This window comes from Zea mays, chromosome 9 (assembly GCF_902167145.1).
Source record: "Zea mays cultivar B73 chromosome 9, Zm-B73-REFERENCE-NAM-5.0, whole genome shotgun sequence".
NCBI classification, from domain to species: Eukaryota; Viridiplantae; Streptophyta; class Magnoliopsida; order Poales; family Poaceae; genus Zea; species Zea mays.
In genome coordinates this window covers 47,429,127-47,447,211 of record NC_050104.1, presented here as the reverse complement: position 1 = coordinate 47,447,211, position 18,085 = coordinate 47,429,127, and the positions used below count along the sequence as shown (strand labels likewise).

The following is an 18,085-nucleotide window of genomic DNA, read 5'->3' as shown; positions in this document are numbered from 1 at the left end:
AGTGAGTTTCAATCCCTAGTAAGTCAAAATCCCACTCAATCCGTATCAATCCATATGGATTGAAAATAATCGAACAAGCCCTAACAGGGATGGATTCCAGAGGCAGAGACGAAGACTTACGAAGGCATTCTTCCTCTGCCGGACGGGGGTCGAGGGCCAACCGGGGGAGTGGAGATTCTGCCTCGCGCCGCTTGCTCACTGCAGAGGATTTTGTTCCCGTTAGGACATGTTTGGCAAAAGGGGGAATGGAGGAGACTGTCTCTCTAGTTTAAAACCTTATTTTCCTAAGAATTTTTGTTCTCAAGAAAAATTAGCTTATTTTCTCTTGAAAAAATGAAGTTTCCAAACCATCTCTTAAATTTTGAATAGCAAAGGAATATTAGTCTCTCCAATCCACTCTGGCTTTCAAACAAATCCTTGAATTTTGAATAGCAAAAGAATATTAGGCTCTCCAATCCACTCCGGCTTCCAAAAGTCCTTGAGTTAGTTTTTTGTTTTTGCCTTCAATCCCCTTTTATTTCTGAATATAGGAAAAGATGTTCATTTGTTCAACAAATCTGGTAGAGATGCTCTTATATATTAATCGATCCCCTGACCTTTAGATGCTGATCAACCTTAAAGATTACACAAGAACCAATAGGCCTAATTACAAAAAAATTGCACGTTATATTTCTGAGTATGGATAGTCAAGAATGAACCCGACACAGATATATGACAAGGTCAACTTATATACATTCCCATGAATCACCGAATAGATAATGCCTAAAATGAAACATGTGAGGATCAGCCTCTCTCTATATACCGCTACAGAACTTTATAAGTCTCTAAGGTAAGCTATCCAATCTACTGTAGAATGCAAATAATGTACAGAGCCCATAGTGCATCTAAGAAGCGGAACCCTTGCTTTGCTGAATTTCCAACGCTTGTTCTGCTACCATGATACACGAATCCATCTCCAAATTTGTGGCGTTGCTGTTTTCTCTTAGCGAAGGCGCTCTTGGCAAAGAAAGGATGTCAGGGCTGCATTGTATGTCAGGTTGGATTCCTACTTGATCGATTTCATGCAGCGCTGGAGATAGATACTTTGCAACTGTGATAAACAGAGCAGATCCGTCGTCCAGCTCAGTCACACTCTGCGCAACAGAACAGGATCGTGAAGCATACCGAAATGAAGTGTTTTACAGAAAAGAATAGCATAAGTGTTTTGTGAAGTTAGTCTTGCCTGAATTTTTCCTTTACCAAAGGTTCTATGGCCAACCAGAATAGCTCGTCCATTGTCATGTAATGCCCCTGCCAAGATTTCACTTGCACTTGCGCTTCCTTCATTGACCTGCGTTAACAAATGTAAACACAACATGCATCAGGTAAATGGAGAAAAGGAAAAAAATTAAAGCAATATCGAAAACATTTGTAGTACAGTAGGAAGTAAAAAGGAAAATGTATACCAATTATGTTTATTGTTGAGAAAAAAATGAAAACAAAAATCATGTAAAGATCTCTATGCTAATAGAATATATTCTTTGGAAGCATAGAAACAACAAACTTCATCATATGTAGGTTCGACGACAATTTTACTAGGAGTGGTTATAGGCTTAGGACTTAGGGTATTGTGATGTTTCTGAAGACTACAACATGGTTACAAAAAATATATGTGCTTCAGAGTTCAGATGTAGAAGTGATTACATACATGTTAAGCATGTCAGTATAGTATTGTGGTTCTTTTTGGCAAGTTCCGTACACCTATATGATAGGGGAGGAACAGTAAAGGATACACGGACAAAAAAACTCACAAGCACAACAAGGGGATCATGCGTTAATGAATGCCCTTGGATCATATTTATTGGTAGCACATTCCCTTCACGATCAATAGTGTTGACAAGGGTTTCATCTCCATCCAACCAAATTTGAGCCACATCAAGACCAGCTTTTACTAAACCTCCCTATTCAAAACGACAAGATTAATATAAGAAAAATATAGCAGTTCAACATGACAAGACTAATACAAGAAAAATATAGCAATTCAATATCGGAAACCAACTGTGACAAATATAGACTGACTGGGTTATTCCGCAGATCTAGAATATAAGACTGGACACCGATATCCTCCATCCTTTTTACGGCATTTTCCATTTCAGCTGCTGCAGTCTGGTTTAAAAAATGATATAATATGAATGGTCTAAAAAGATAATATAGAAGTATTTCAGCATAATATTGAGGATTAAGATAAGAACATATTAGGTTCACAGGAAAAAAAAATGAGGGTGCTTTTGAAACTCAACTTGGTGATGGACAATAAAATAAGATTATTTATAGTTTTTAGAATAATTGTGCCAACTGGTTGCAAATGGATGCCTCAAATGTTTACACTTCAATTTAATCATGCCACAGGAAAATTTGTGAAAGTTTAGTTCCACACTGAGAAAAACAATCCAACTTTATTTATTGATACCTTTATTTTTAGGTGCAAACATCAAATAACCAAAATTCTAACATGTCAGTATTTACCTGATAAAAGGAAGCTAATCTAACATAGCCAGTCTTGCACTCATGGCCATCGTCTGTTCTATGAGAGATAATTGCAGTTGACAGAGGTGAAAGGTTGATAATTTCACGAGACAGCTGGACCTTTGGAAACAAAAGGTAGTGGACATAATTAGGAAACACTCGATCACTGTCTTAGTTGGAAAATGGTTCTCTTGTGGTTAATGAATTTTTAACAGAATGGCTACTGCAATTTGATGAGCTCTGTAGGCACAGATCATACATTTCAAATTACACATATAAAAATCTTAAGATTTTACAATTCTTCGTTCAGCAAGTTAGGCATTACCTCCTTTTGTCTTAAACCCCCACCCCTTTCATCGTCAGTTCCCTGGATATAAATATGCATCGGTAAGAAAGTAAATACAAAGACGAGGAGCAACGTTTCCATGGCTGAGTTCACCAAATTACATAAAGGGGATTCAGGATATGATATAATATAATAGAAGCCTAGTATGCCAGACTTCGGTGAACCAAAAAAACGCGATGTTTTTTTAGTTCTATAAACCAAAACCTTGGCCACTTATTCAATCTCTGAATGTTTTTTTTAAACAAGTGCCTTAATGTTGAACTGGCACATCTCAAGTTGAAGTATACTTCACAACCAGCAAAATAGATTTAACTGAAGCTAAGTATCTACTATGAAGCTCAAGGTAAGGAAATACATCTAACAACTTCACTTTCACTGTTGTTCCTACACGGCCTCTAAGCCTCTGAGCTGCAGCCTCTCCATCCAAACCAGAAACACTTTTGCCTGCAGAATGAGAAGATATCATCATCAATAATAAACCTCCTGCCCTTATGGGAATGGGTCTGGTTATATAACAACTTGGCTGCACAGTGACAGGAAAGATAGATAATGCATAATCAGCATAGAATAAATCACAGTTTTGGCTCCCAATTGTGACAAGTGATTCATAGTATTTGTTCAAATCATTGCTCAAACATTATCTGCAGCTGTGACTGTTAACCAATGAAGGGCAAATGTAAAAATTACGAAGTAGACATTACAGCTAATTATCAATCATTACATCATCTCTGAATCTCTGATGAATCCCTGCAATATTAAGCTGCATTTTCATACTTTCCTTATAATTCAATGTTTATAGAAAAGGACAATGCTGAAGTCAAAACAGATACCTCATGGACATGTGCTCATAAAAACTCTGCACGCATGCTAGGTACTAAACCTAATTCATACACAGTGATGTAGTATGAATAGTATGAAAAAGTAAATACCGTCTATCTCGACTAGCTCATCGCCTTCATGTATGCCTGCTCGATCTGCTGGGCCTCCCTGAATGCAGTCCATAACAAGCTGAAACAGATTTGGAATTAGTAATTGGAACACTCCCTTATCACGTCCTCTTCACAAGGGGATGAACAAAAACAAACTTACCAATCGTCCAGAGCTTGGCTCCTTGTTTATAAACACCCCGACCCCTTGCACATTCCCATCACTTCCTATCCTAAAACTCTGGTACTCCTGTATGTGAACAATCATTCACAGACTTGTCACAACTCATACTAGTTTTGTGCAGGTCAGGTAATAACAGCCATTATTACTTGACAATATCAACCCAAACATGCATACCTTGGGGCTGATGATCCTTGTAAATGGGTCGCCGAGTGTGGACAGCATCCCACTAATCTTACTGTAGGCAGCATCCGCTGATTTCAGTGGAAATATCTCTACCATGGTTTGCTGTAGTTTCTGATCCCAATCTGGACACTTGGCAAAATAAGTACATTGAAGAAAAAAACTTGTCTTATTTCATTTGTCTTCTTATATAGTGATTTTGGTGTCGCAACAGCTGTGACCTCCACCGTTTCACTCTTGTTACAATACCAACCAAACATTAGCTTCTATCACTCCATTTCTATCAAAGCTAGCAATGTTTTCAAGTCGTCCGATTAATCGCGTCGTCCAAGTCGGTTTGGACCAATCACTATTAATCGTCCAAGTCATCCGACTATTCGTGATTAATCGCGATTAATCACCCTAGTCGGTCAGCCAGAACCACCAGCAAGTCGTCCAACTTGAAAACATTTGCTAGCACCTGAAAACACTAATTAGAGAGAACCGTCACCCAAAATTGGAGTTGTACCTTGGTGGTTGAAGGTGGGATCAACAAAGGTCTCACGGATCAGCCCCCACGTCTCCACCAGCGTCCTCTGCACTCTGTTCACCTGACAACAACCCAAACAAACAAAATCACCGTGTAAAGTCCGCATCTTTCTTGGGAACGCGGCGGTCGTCGATCACCGTCGGCATTGTAAACTTCAGGAACTCAACTCACTTCGCGCGCCTTGGAGACGGGGAACGCGACGGTGAGCGACTCGGCCCGGGCAGGCGGCGTCGGCAGCGGGGACACATCCCCGGAGAACCCGGTTAGTGACACAACGGCAGCGGCGGCGAACCCCACCGCAGCCTGCCCCAGCGCCCGGCCTCCGTGATCCGGTCCGGAAGCCCGGACTGCCGTCTGCTGCGGATGCAGAGGCTCCTCTCGGCCCACGGACCGCACCCGGAGTCTCGCTCTCGCCCCAAAAGCCGCCGGCCGGGGCAAGGCCTTCCGAACCTGTCCGGGCAGCGGGCGCGGAGCAAGTGTAGCAACGAGGGAGCACTCTACCATTTCCATGACACGACGCCGGCGGCGATGGCGCGCTAGCTTCTCGCTAGAGCGCGCGGGCTACTATACAATTGGGCGCCGGAGACGTCCACGAGAATCTTTTGGCCGTGCCGTCTCATCAGTTAAGTAGCCTGGTGGACAGGAGGAGATCCGTGTGGAGGGATGGATCTTCTCGCGCGTCCAGGGTCGCACACGTATCTGCCTCCGGTCGTCCGGGTCGAGGCGTTTGGGTGGTGGTGGGAGAGACAGATATGGGGTACTATTCGTTGGTGGTGGTCTACAGAACTGATGGAGGAGAAATACTTCTGCAAATAAAAAGTGCATTACTTTCTCGAAAATATTTATGACTAATATAGGAACATAGAACTCAGAAAAAAATTCATGCAGGATTCCCGAATAGATCCAACTCGAGAAGTTACTCCTTTATATCCTAAAAAAATAAATCAACTTCTGGAGTCAGGAGCCGGGGGCCGATAGGGGCCATAGCCCCTCCTAACGCTACGACACGTACAAGAGAATATATATATATATATATATATATAGTTATAGTATTAGGAGCCCTGGGCTTCCATTAATGCAGGGAGCCCCTGCCAGTTTAGTTGTGCCGGGCGCGGGTCGACGTGGCAGGTGGTCCGAGTACCGCGCACATGCACCGATTGAAGGTGGGGCGTACGTGCGCACCCCCCATTACCATTTATGCATCTGTTTCATTCAAATTACGTATGCATAAACAAGTAACTGACACGGTGTGTGCGTATGCTCCGCGCGGGTATTCCGGCTTAGTGGTCACGACCCGCGTTGTAGTTGGCCGCGTTTATACTTGCATATTATGACTCCAACCGTTTCATAAATTGACACGTCGATGCGGTTTGGTCGGGTGTGGTGTAGTATTTGAGATTTATGATTGTATACTTCGATGTTAACAACTACATATCATTTTGGGATTTATTATATTACGCACTTTGGCGTGGGGCTTGATTAATTATTTTTTTAAAACTGTTTACGATACTTTACACAGCTATTTATGCTTCTTATGATCACGCAGTTACCAAACCTTCACCCTGACTGTGCGCTGACTAGTGGACCCACAGTCCCTCGCCGCTCCCCCGCGGGCCGACCGAGCTAATAATTCAGCTCGGGTCCACCCACAACAGACAACAGTCACAAACCCTAAAAAAATCAGTTCCTCCCCGTCGCTGTCATTCGCTCCTGCGATCGCCATCGACGACCCCCCCCACCTCTTCCACCGCCGTAATCTCCGCTGTTCATCGATTCACCGCCGTCGTTCTCCTTCCCTGGTTCGTTTCCCCTCTCATTCTTTCGAGTTCCCCCCATTCTTTTACATAGTTCAGTCACTAATGTCCATCAGGTTCGCCCCGCCCCTTCTACATCCCTTCAATTGATTCGAAATTAATTGAATCGCCTCATTATATGTAGTATCCGATAATGCCTTCCAATTTTTTCAATTGCATATTTGTTACAATATGTTCATTTTTATATAGGTACTGAGTGTTGTTTATAAACACAATATATTTTTTTTACAATAGCAATCAATAGATTAGTGATGTTATTGTACTGTGTTATTATTGTTGTTTCTGATACTTATACTACACATATTTTTATTAATTATATTGCATAATTTATTTATGCACACTATGTACTGTTTTATTTAAATATGAGTTTTCACATATCTGTTGTTATGCATTCCTTCTTCTCATTTACGTTGTCTACATATGTTGATATGCACAATACACACACTATACATACCCCAACAGTTTCATAATGTTATTTTTATTCAATTATTATGTATGGTATAGTATTATTTCCTGATGTTCTTTTTCATTTACTTAGTTTGTTCTACCCCAAAAAATGAAGTCAGTTGATCGTCCTCCCGCTAATCCCAAACGCATAACAATTGAGTCAAGCCAAGAATTCTTTAGTGTTGAGATACCACGGCCGGCCTCTATTGGAGTTCCTCCAAACACAAAGCATTCTGATCAGTGTCCTGCACCTGTCGAGAAACCATCTGTTATTTATGAAGCCAATGAACAAACTGGATCTGGCAATGACGACGATGACTTCATGACACCTACAAAGAAGCGTAATGCTGCTGGAAGTCATATGAATATCTTACGGAAGACATGCACAAAGAGGCCGAAAGTATTAGAAACTCCACGACAGGTTATATGTTATACTTATGAGTTCATATATATTAAATACTAATTAGTATTCAATAATTATGACCTGATACAACATATTATATATTATTTAGTAGTATACAGTAAGGATGAATCTAGTCGAATTTTCACGTTATGTTCCAAGTTCTGAATTGCATTTACAATATCATATTTATTTTACAACTCTTGGACACTTTTTTATTGTCTACAGATAATGCAGTTTAGTTTATTTAACTAGGTATTATGTTATTTTAGTTGCATCCCTTACATTATGAGTTATAATTTTATAGCTCATGCCACATTTATTTCATTGTTTTCATAACATTTAACATACATTATTTTTTCAGAAACTCAATGTTAGATGCAACCCTCAGGATGTGATTATAACTATTAAGATATTGAATGAGAGGCAACGACAAGCCGTTGCTAGAAAAGGATTTTCCAATATTCTTGACATGACACTTGATGCACTGGGTAGCCGTTCTTATATTCGTTGGTTGATGGATAAGTTGGACCACAAGGATATGACTATTCGCCCTGGAGTTGGCAAGGAACTAAAGATTACGAAAGAAACTGTCCACCTTATACTAGGCCTTCCGAATGCTGGCGGTGGTAAGCCACTAGGAATCGATGAAGCAGTGGCGGGCAATAACTTGAGGGCTGAACTTGGATTGTCCAAGGATGAGTTTGTTGTTGCATCTCTTCAGGACCGATTGAGAAAAGGAAATGATGATGACCTCTCTATCAGATGCTTCTTTTTGATATTGTTCAATAGATTGTTGTTCCCCACTTCCAGCTGGGGCATATCTAACCATGAAGTGTTATTGACGGAAGAAATGGACCGTTTCCACGAAATAGACTGGTGCCACTTAATTTTTAACGACCTATGTGAAGCTGCACAAAAGTGGCATACAAGAAGCACTTCTAATGTGTCCACGACGATATATGGATGCTCAGTTGTCATACTAGTAAGTAAATAACATTGGACTGTTCATTTTTTTCATATCGAATTGAATCTATTTTACTTGCTCAATTACCATCCATGATAGTATAAATTAGTTATTGTTTTTTTGTAGTTGTACTATTTGGACCACTTGCATGATGCTGCAGCCCCCCCAATAAACGTGGCACACCCCGCATAAAATTCTTTGATAAAAACATTATCCAAGCTCTGACAAAAGCTGATAAGAGGAAGCCACGCCAAAGCGGTGAACCTTTTGGCCATTGTGAGGTATGTCATCTGTACATAAAATAAGAGGAATGCATTACCCTGCATAAATATGCATTTGCTGTTTTTAGGTGAATGTTTATGCATGTAGTATCTCTATTAGTTGTCGTACCATTCTGAATAAACTCTTAGTAGACACCATATACTTCATTTCTCAGTGGGTAACACACTTTATTTATGGTTATCTTTCATGTATTTAATTATATTACAAATGTTTTTTTCAGTTCCGAAGCTTTTCTGAAACTTGCTATTCTGCTGTCCCTAGTGTGCAGTTTCAATCAGAGGTCAGTTTATGTCAAAACATACATCCCATATGTGTCCATAAATTCCATATGTACATTACAGATGTTTTATGTAATATTATATCCTTATGTTTCTAATAATTAATTATGATGCATTATCATTCATTACATCACAGCATAGGGACAGGACAAACATTTTTGATGTCCCTCGTCCCGATCCTTGTGGTCATCATACTATTCATATCCAGCTCCCTTTGATCAAGGATATGCTTTCAAGTAAGATAAAGCAGCTCCAACCACGTGACCGACCAAAATTCATTGAAAAGTTTGTTGAGTATGATTCTGAAGTTGGCAAAGCGTGTTCCGTCATAAAAAGTACTCTTACCAAGATGGTTGTGAAGCAGTATGAACTAGCGGACACATTTGCTGAGTTAATTGATGATGTCCTTCGCGCGGAGTCTGGCGACCCAGACAATGTTGCGGAAGCGCCTCAAACAGATAAACCTCCAGATATATCTCAGCATATGTCGTCAGGTTACCTTCACTCATTGTCATTTATTCAATTCATGTACTTAACTCTATGCATTAATCAGTTCATGCTGTTTGAATACTACAACTTTTTAATTACAGAGGAACAGACCCATGAGGGTACCCAGAATACCCAGGACATGACTATGCCTTCACAACCCAATACGGAGTTGACAGGTACCCAGTTTGAAGAAATACACGAAAAGCAACAACAAATGTGTCGTGCATTTGAGGGCTGCCCTGACGATTTGGAGACGAACATAACCCCAAATGCCGAAAACCAGGTATTTTATGCAGTCTGATTATGGTTACATTACATGTTAATTTCCAATTTTCATCCAAAATATTAGAGAAAACCATAATAATGTATACAGGATTTCTGTTTTAATGTTGGCAATAATATGCCGAGCGACACAAACATGTCTCATCGACATGTACCAGACTGCAATCCTATGAGCTCATTTCCGTCTTCCCACTTGCCGATGTTTGACGCCACACCGCAAAAACATGTATATGTTTCAGCTTTGTTTTATCCATTGTTATCTCAATTATGGATTATATTTAATTGACACATGATTGAGGCTTAAAACATAGTATCATTGTCTCTTTGGGTCAGGGAGGAGACATTGGTCCATCTCATGACACTCCTACTTTCACGGGCCCCCTTTTCGATCAGACACCTAGTGGTCATGTAAGTAATCCAGTTATACATTTATTGCATGCTTGCTTATTATAACTCATTCATAATTTACTATACTCTCTACCTGCATTGTGTTTCAGGTTGCTGATGGTGAGGAAACACATAGCTTGCACACTACACATGACCACTCTGTGCCACGTTTAACAGAATTGGACTGTGCTCGGTCGCTTCGTGATTTTTTGTGCTCCTCAAAAGCTGACCCAAACAGGTTTTTCTTTAACTATTAAGTCAAAATAACATGTAGGTTGTTGCTTACATATATAATGAATAACATATCCTTTTTCATTATTATATAGGAATATCATAGAATTCGATGAATGTATTGGAAATTGTCTCGATATACAACAATCATTTGCAGATGGGATGTGTCTGGATAATGTTTTCATGCAGTGTTTCATCATGGGTTTTCGCCATGACAAAAACAATAATTGCTCGTCCATCAACAAAGACAGACTTGTACTGGATGTCAATGTTGGTGTATGTACAATTCACTAATACCTATTTATTTTTCCAATTGTTTACATACAGTTTTATATGACACAGTAATTATGATTATGCAGATTCTCCTCAACTTTGAGGAGCATGAACGGTACAGTAAGTCTCCTCAGATTTTTGATCAAACTGTCCTTGATGCTTATGTGGACAAGACCCTGCCCCAACTGGACAATTTTGGTGACTACAAAACGGTATACTTATTTATCTTTGTATCAACGCTCTCCTGTTATGCAATTATATTCATCGCTCAGCTACACAATAATGTTATCATTCTGTTTATATAACTCCTGATATTTGACAGATTATGGTCCCTATTCTTCATATGGGACATTGGACATTGTATGTCATAAATATCCAGTTACGATGTATTCACATATTAGATTCAAATCCATATGGTCCAGAGTTGGGTGGTACTTCATGGAAGATGTTTCATTACTCCCAAAAGGACATAGGGACCAGGAAACTACCATGGGCTAGGGTTATAATGAACAGATTGAACAAATCTTTGCAACAAGTCCGGCCCAATTCACGCATCCCAAAATTTGGAAATTTCCCAATTGACATGCCACCTATGTGTCCCACCATGATAGCTGGATCTAATGACTGTGGCTTTTTTGTCATGAGATACATCCAGTACTATGACCATACGGATGGTTCTATCAAGCAATTTATAAAACGAGTGAGTCATTTTATGATTATACTGTTTGTATTTATACATTCAACATTTCAGATACAACTTATTCACCTCGGGATAATCTGTATTATGCAGGAAAACTCTGGTGACCTACGATCTCTGGCTCTACATTACCTCACCTTCCATAGCAAGAACAAGTGCCTCCCGTTGCCTGTAGAAATTCAAAGATTCAAGTTCGGACGCTAGCTGTGTCGCTGGATCAACATTCTGTGAATCGCAACTGTTTGATATGGAACAAACATTTTGTGGCTTCCTTGTTATGGAACAAGATGTTGTGAAGCCAAACCTCCTTGTTGCATGTCTATGTAACCGTATTGAAACTTTTCATGCTTTTCACCCAACCTATCAAGACACTCATGTCTAATGCAGTTTTTAGATATAAATTGGGTCTATGTGTGTTAAACAAGTTATGAAACATCTTCAGTTCAAACTTCAACTGTTTGGTCATATTTATATCAGTGATGTACTCACTAGTTATTGTTATTCTCTGATTTCTTCACAAATCTATTATTTACCAGTATGTTTCCCAAATTATTATGTCTAATACGAATTACGCTGTTTTGTTAGTTCATTTACGCAAATTTGTACCCAGTTTACAATAATTTTAATTACATACGAATTACGCTGTTTTGTTAGCTCAATTGGGACCAAAAAATGCTCAAAATCTTTCCTTCTTGGTCTAGTTGGAAGTCAGAGAAAAACTGTGGGTTATCTTTTTTACACAATGCAAAAAAAGATAGCAGCTTAGACACATCATTGGCATTTCTTTCTCTTTGTCGCGCTTTCTTCCTGTGAACATTACACAATATGCCATAGTCAATACACACACAACATCATTATGTCATTATATCAGTGTAAATAACAAAATGACTTACAGGTTGATCATGTCTTGTGTAGTTAACGGTACATTCTCTGGTCCACCATGCATTTCTGAAACAAAATCCATAATACAGTGTTGCGGAATCCTGCTTTCTTGCATCGCACTAAGGAACTCCATGTATTCTGGATCATGTGTCTTGTTGCACTGTAACTGATTCTTTTCTGTATCCTTTCTGAAGAACTCATGATTATGTTCCAAATGAATAAGATCAATCCGCACTGAAATGATATTCTCTTTGGCATCGTCATAGATTTTTTTAAGTTTCATTCCAGCTCTGCATTGTGTTCTTTTGGAAATTGTATTTCGCACTTTTGGAGTACCATTTACTCTTTCGGCACGCTTGCCTTCCATTGAACAATTCAACCACTTGCAATTTTTTCTCTCCCTATATCTCTTCAATGGAAATCCAACTTCATATGCATATCGGCTATAAAATTTGTACGCCTCGTCCACATTACTAAATGTCATACCCACCTTCGGTAGATCTATACTATCATCCTATTCAATTAATGGAGTCGTCATGCATAGCACAAATATAAAAAAAAGCTTCTAGCATGGCGAATTTATAGGACTTCATAAATTGCACGGACTGTATAACTAATACATGATTAATGGAGTCGTCATGCATAGCACAAATATAAAAAAAAAGCTTCTAGCATGGCGAATTTCTAGGACTTCATAAATTGCACGGACTGTATAACTAATACATGTGTATTCGGTGAAATCATAACTTGCACGAAAATTGTATAACATAATACATGGGTATTCCTTTGAACTTACATGGCTTTGGAGAATGTGTGGTGTGTCCTGCTCATGTTCACCAATTGTCCGCATGGGTATCCGCTGACTTGTTCCCATCAAACTTTGATGAACTGTGTTGCCTTCTTCAACAATTCCTGGCGCCGGTAACGCAGCCGGTGGAGTTACAGCATTCCGGCCATCGCTCGTACAGGGTGTCGTCATCGCCGTCTCCTTTGTGTATGCCCTAACTTTTCGATAGCTATGAACAAAAGCTGCGGGGGCTGTGCGTAGGTCGTTTTTTTTTCACCTCCTATACTCGCCTAAACCGTCCTGGCCTATATTCATGGCATGATCCAATCTCCTGCGCGATTTGCTGCGCAGTTTGCATGTCGCAAGATTTACGTGAGCTATCCGTTACGATTACATGATCATTGTGTTACATTTCCATAAACATGCATCACGCCATCGTGCGACCGTCCCCACGTTCCCGATCGACGCGCGCGTCACCCCACTACCCGATCTGACCACTCTCGTCCCGTCAGATGCGAATTTACGCAGCCAATAACGGCAAAATACGCAACCATAACGCGCGTCCCACGTCTACACACCCGACCCCCGGCCCCTCGTTACCATTTATGCATCTTTTTCATTCAAATTCCGTATGCATAATCGCCCCACCTAGAATCGATGCATGCGTGGGTAGACCCACCAACTGCCACGTCGACCCGCGCCGCATTTACGCAGCCAATAACGGCAAAATACGCAAGCATAACGCGCGGCTCACGTCTCCCCACCCGAGCCCCGGCCCCATGCTACCATTTATGAAGCTTTTTCATTCAAATTCCGTATGCATAAACGCCCCACCTTGAATCGGTACCTGCTCGCGGTAGACCCACCACATGCCACGTCGACCCGCGCCCCGCACACCTAGCCACGCCGGGGGCCGGGGCTCTCTCTAGTAATGGAAGCCCTTCCATTACCTCGTCCCTATATATATATATATATATATATATATATATTTGAAATTTTGTGTATACAAATATATATACTTTAAATTTTATGTAGCACAATTAATTAAATGTTTAATATAGTGACTATAGTGTAGTATGTCAACCATAGTCTAAAAGAGAAAAAAATAAGATAAAATATTTGTTGAATGACCAATTTATGCATGAAACGTCAAACCTAATTCGTCCGCAGACGCTGATATCTGAAGCTCACCCCTTTATAATTTATCCTATCGTATGGCTAGGCAGCTGCCGATTGCCACTGACCACTTGACTTGCCTCTATCGTAGTCCCACAACCAAAGTCCAAAGAAGGTGATCACACGAAGCAGCAGAATGAACGCCATCAACTTATATACATACTACATTAGATCTCGTGGATAATAAAATCTACAAATTTCAACTAAAGTTGTCATTTGATAGTTGGTGTGTACACGACAAATTTGACGTGTACCTGCGTATGTTGACGAATTTTCATGGATCCTCAAGGCTAGTTGGATTTTTGAATTCTCTCAAAAATTTATTAGCTGCCTCATGAATATTAGAGTCACTATATAAAAGTTGAATCTCATCAGTCAGATATTCATCATTATATTGTCTTTATTATTATTTGGTATTGTTCTTGGTCACAACTTTAGTTCAATATATTAATTAGCTACAAAATGGACTCATATATTAAGATAATTTATAAAGATCTAGAATTCTTATTCCATATCGAGTGCTTAAACTTGATAACATTATACAATATTTTTTATCATATAGTATTGATGAATTGGTCGGTCCCTTATATCGCAATCCTGGCTTCGCCCCTATTTGGAGTTGTGCTAAAACTTCTGAAGATATTCACAACTATGACATGCAGCTTTTGGACAGCATTCACTGATCTATTAGGATAAAGGGAGTATTATAGAGGCCATGTTTGGTGGCGTGGTCAGGATTTGACCTGGTTAGACTTTCTAGCCGGACAGCCTGGTCGTGTACTGGCGGGGTATAGCCACTGAGGTCTGTTTGGTCATTTCTGGTTTGAAATGGTGCACAAACCTAGCCACCGTTTGGTTTAATGGGCTATGCGATTGACTTAAGTTGAATTGTTGTTTGGTTGAGCTGATCAGACCATGTTTTATGAAGATTTTGGCTAAGACTTTGCATGCATGCATGTGTATATTGAGTTAAGTCATCCGGTTTTATTGAACTGTGACACATCTTCTGTTTGAAAGAAGACCAATTACCATTTGAAGAAAGAGTGATTACTATTGCATTACACCACATATAAGTACAATTCATTCATTCATTTTCATCAAGTTACATGGCAATGTAGCATATGAGGATAATAATAATTATTATTATTATAAACTACATAATAATGACATAGTCTTCTACATTAATACGGCCAAATCCTCGCTTCTTATTCTTGCTAATTGTACGTTTGAGCTACTATCATCTAATGTAGACTCTATGAACGCCTAGTATGCATCTTCAACCTCCTTTTCTCTTTCATAGTGCTTGGAAGAGCAGTCGTGGAAGCCTATCACCTGCTCATTGCACTCTGCCTAGTCCTTATACGTACAAGTTTTGCGACCACAAAACACAACATATCAGGCATACCTAAAATCCAAAGAAAATGAATATTTTTAAAATCGCCTCAGACCTTAGCCAACCATCATTTGTACAAAATGGGGCACTCCAGTGTTCGAAATTTAAATCAAGTACCAAGAAAAGATACCAGGGATAATGTGCAACTCAAAGGAACCGATGTAGAAGAGAGAATGTGCAGCAGAACAAAGAGTCAAGAACAATGTGCGCCATAGTAAAAAACCAAGTATACTTGTTAGGTTTAACACCACAATGACCACAGAAATGCTCCAACGATACATTAGATATTGTATTCATCATAGCTTACCGATGTGATCATCATTAGATGACAATAGTGTACTCCTTTGCCAGGAAAGTAGTATTCAAAGACCAACATGTTTGCAACGCAATAGTAGAATCCATAGCAGGTATGTTTGGTCCCTTTCAATCTTACAAGCCTGCAATTCTGCTGCCAGGGGAGAAGCATCATCAAAAGTAAAGCTACCATGATTGAAATCATCATACCATTCATCTTCGTTGAACGAGCCCTCTTGACGAAGCTCCCGGTATTGAGGCCTTTGGTCGTGATCATCTTGAGTAAGATGACGCACTTCCTCAGTAGCTTCGTCAATCTTCTTCTGAAGGTCGGCCAACCGAGCCATCTTCTCTTTTTTTCCTTTGCTTCTGCTGGTTAATGATTTCGAGGTCCCTGATCTGCTGGTCCAACTCCTCCTCCTGAAGTGTTGGACTGGTGGCTTTCCTCTTTTGGCTTCTAGCCTCTCGGAGAGAGAGAGTGTCTTGGTTTGTGTCCAGTGGCTGTAGTGCAGCCCCTGGCGCCGTTACCTTCTTCGGCGTCATGGCAAAGGTTGATGCTTTGCCGAAGGTTGTGGAAGTGAGTACACCGGAGGTGGGCGCCAATGTTGGGGACTTGTTCTCAAATGCTATGAATTAAGAACAAGGCAACACAGAAAGAAGTTAATGGTTAATACCCTTCGTCCTCCGAAGCATTATTTTCCTTAGAATATAACGATCTTCGGACGAAGGTCATGAGGGTCATACCTTCATCATCACAGTTTACATCGATGAATGGAAAAGCATATAAAACATGAGAAATAACATGAATAATCATATAACATCATTTATATGTCCTTATTATATAATCATAGATGAATAAGAACAATATTGAATTACATTTGTACCTTCGGCTGACAGAAGGCAAAAGTACAAGCGTGACGCACGAGCGAGTACAAGTCAGCGTGAACAGTACGGGGGTACTGTTCATCTATTTATAGACACAGGGCGTAGCCTGTGTGAAATTACATTCATGCCCTTCATGTTCACTATTGACTTAAGAACAATCCGTCGAGGATTAAATAGCCTTTTTCCTCTTTAAGTCGGTTCCTTTTTCGGCTACTGAGCCAAAGCTCCCTTGCACGCAACTTCGGCGCTGGTTCAACCTTCGTTCTGACCCTGCTTTCCATATTGTGTACAGCTTCATCCTGAGTCCAAAGGTTCATGTACATATATTATGCTTGGGAAATATTGTTAATAATGTTTTTGAGGACCTTCGGAAGACGAAGGCCCCCAATAGTATATTTTCAAAACTAGCATCCATATATATTTCCAATTGATATCTATTAAAACCTTCTTGAAAGCTAAGAGAATTTCATTCAGGGGGAGTTTTGTTTAAGTCAAAGGAAAAGCATTTGAAACAGGGGGAGAAATTTTCAAATCCTGAAAATGCTTCTCAAAATCTTATTCATATACCTTTGACTATTTGCAAAAAGACTTTGAAAAGACTTTCCAAAAGAATTTGCAAAAACAAAACAAGTAGTGCAAGCGTGGTCCAAGATGATAAATAAAAGAAACCAACCATGCATATCTAGTAAAAGTAAAAATTGGTTTAATTCTAAGCAACCTATGCACTTACCTTATGCAAACTAGTTCAATTCTGCACTTATATATTTGCTTTGGTTTGTGTTGCCATCAGTCACCAAAAAGGGGGAGATTGAAAGGAAAATAGGGTTTAACCTTTTCGTATAAATAATTTTGGTGGTCGAATGCCCAACACAAATAATTGGACTAACTAGTTTGCTCTAGATTATATATTCTACAGGTGCATAAAGGTTCAACACAAACCAATAAAAGATTGAAGAAAGGGTTCAAATTCAAAAGGAGCAAAAAACCGAGTGTGCCCTGGTCTGGTGCACCGGACTGTCCGGTGCACCAGGACCGTACAACGCCCAACTCGCTACCCTCGGGTTTTGTCGGGGACCATAATTAGGGGTACCCTCAAGGCTCCTAATTCTCAGCTGGTAACCCCCATCAGCATAAAGCTGCAAAGACCTGATGGGTGCGATTAAGTCAGGGATTAGTCCATTCGAGGGACTCGATCACGCCTCGCCCGAGCCTAGCCTCGGACAAGGGCAGCCGACCCCAGAGGATTTCCGTCTTGCCCGAGGCCCCCCTCCAGCGGCGAATATATTTCTGGCTCGCCCGAGGCCCTGTCTTCGCCAAGAAGCAACCCTGACCAAATCGCCACACCGACCGACCAAATCGCAGGAGCATTTAATGCAAAGGTGGCCTGACACCTTTACCCTGACGCGCGCCCCCCAGCCGGCAGAGTCGAAGTGACCGCCGTCACTTCGCCG

At 40.3% G+C, this 18,085-nt stretch overlaps 1 protein-coding gene across 1 annotated transcript; it reads right to left on the bottom strand.

The window, feature by feature from the left end:
* Positions 1-594: 594 nt before the first annotated feature.
* LOC100282363 (carboxyl-terminal-processing protease) lies at positions 595-5,379 on the bottom strand. The gene is made up of 12 exons (NM_001155275.2): positions 4,842-5,379; positions 4,650-4,731; positions 4,136-4,266; positions 3,941-4,027; positions 3,781-3,859; positions 3,207-3,295; positions 2,831-2,872; positions 2,506-2,625; positions 2,059-2,145; positions 1,791-1,940; positions 1,223-1,330; positions 595-1,133 (listed from the first exon to the last, which is right to left on the bottom strand). The coding sequence occupies exons 1-12, from the start codon at positions 5,178-5,180 to the stop codon at positions 885-887; spliced, it is 1,563 nt and encodes a 520-aa protein (NP_001148747.2). The 5' UTR covers positions 5,181-5,379; the 3' UTR covers positions 595-884.
* Between the last annotated feature and the right edge of the window lie 12,706 nt (positions 5,380-18,085).

What these genes read in the sequence shown, in the direction of transcription:
- LOC100282363 (NM_001155275.2), bottom strand. Translation starts at nt 5,180, where the DNA reads ATGGAAATGGTAGAGTGCTCCCTCGTTGCTACACTTGCTCCGCGCCCG. An exon ending in GGGGTTTAAGACAAAAGGAG is followed by an intron (nt 2,626 to 2,830) that starts GTAATGCCTAAC and finishes TTGTTTCCAAAG; the next exon opens with GTCCAGCTGTCTCGTGAAAT. An exon ending in TAGATCTGCGGAATAACCCA is followed by an intron (nt 1,941 to 2,058) that starts GTCAGTCTATAT and finishes CGTTTTGAATAG; the next exon opens with GGAGGTTTAGTAAAAGCTGG.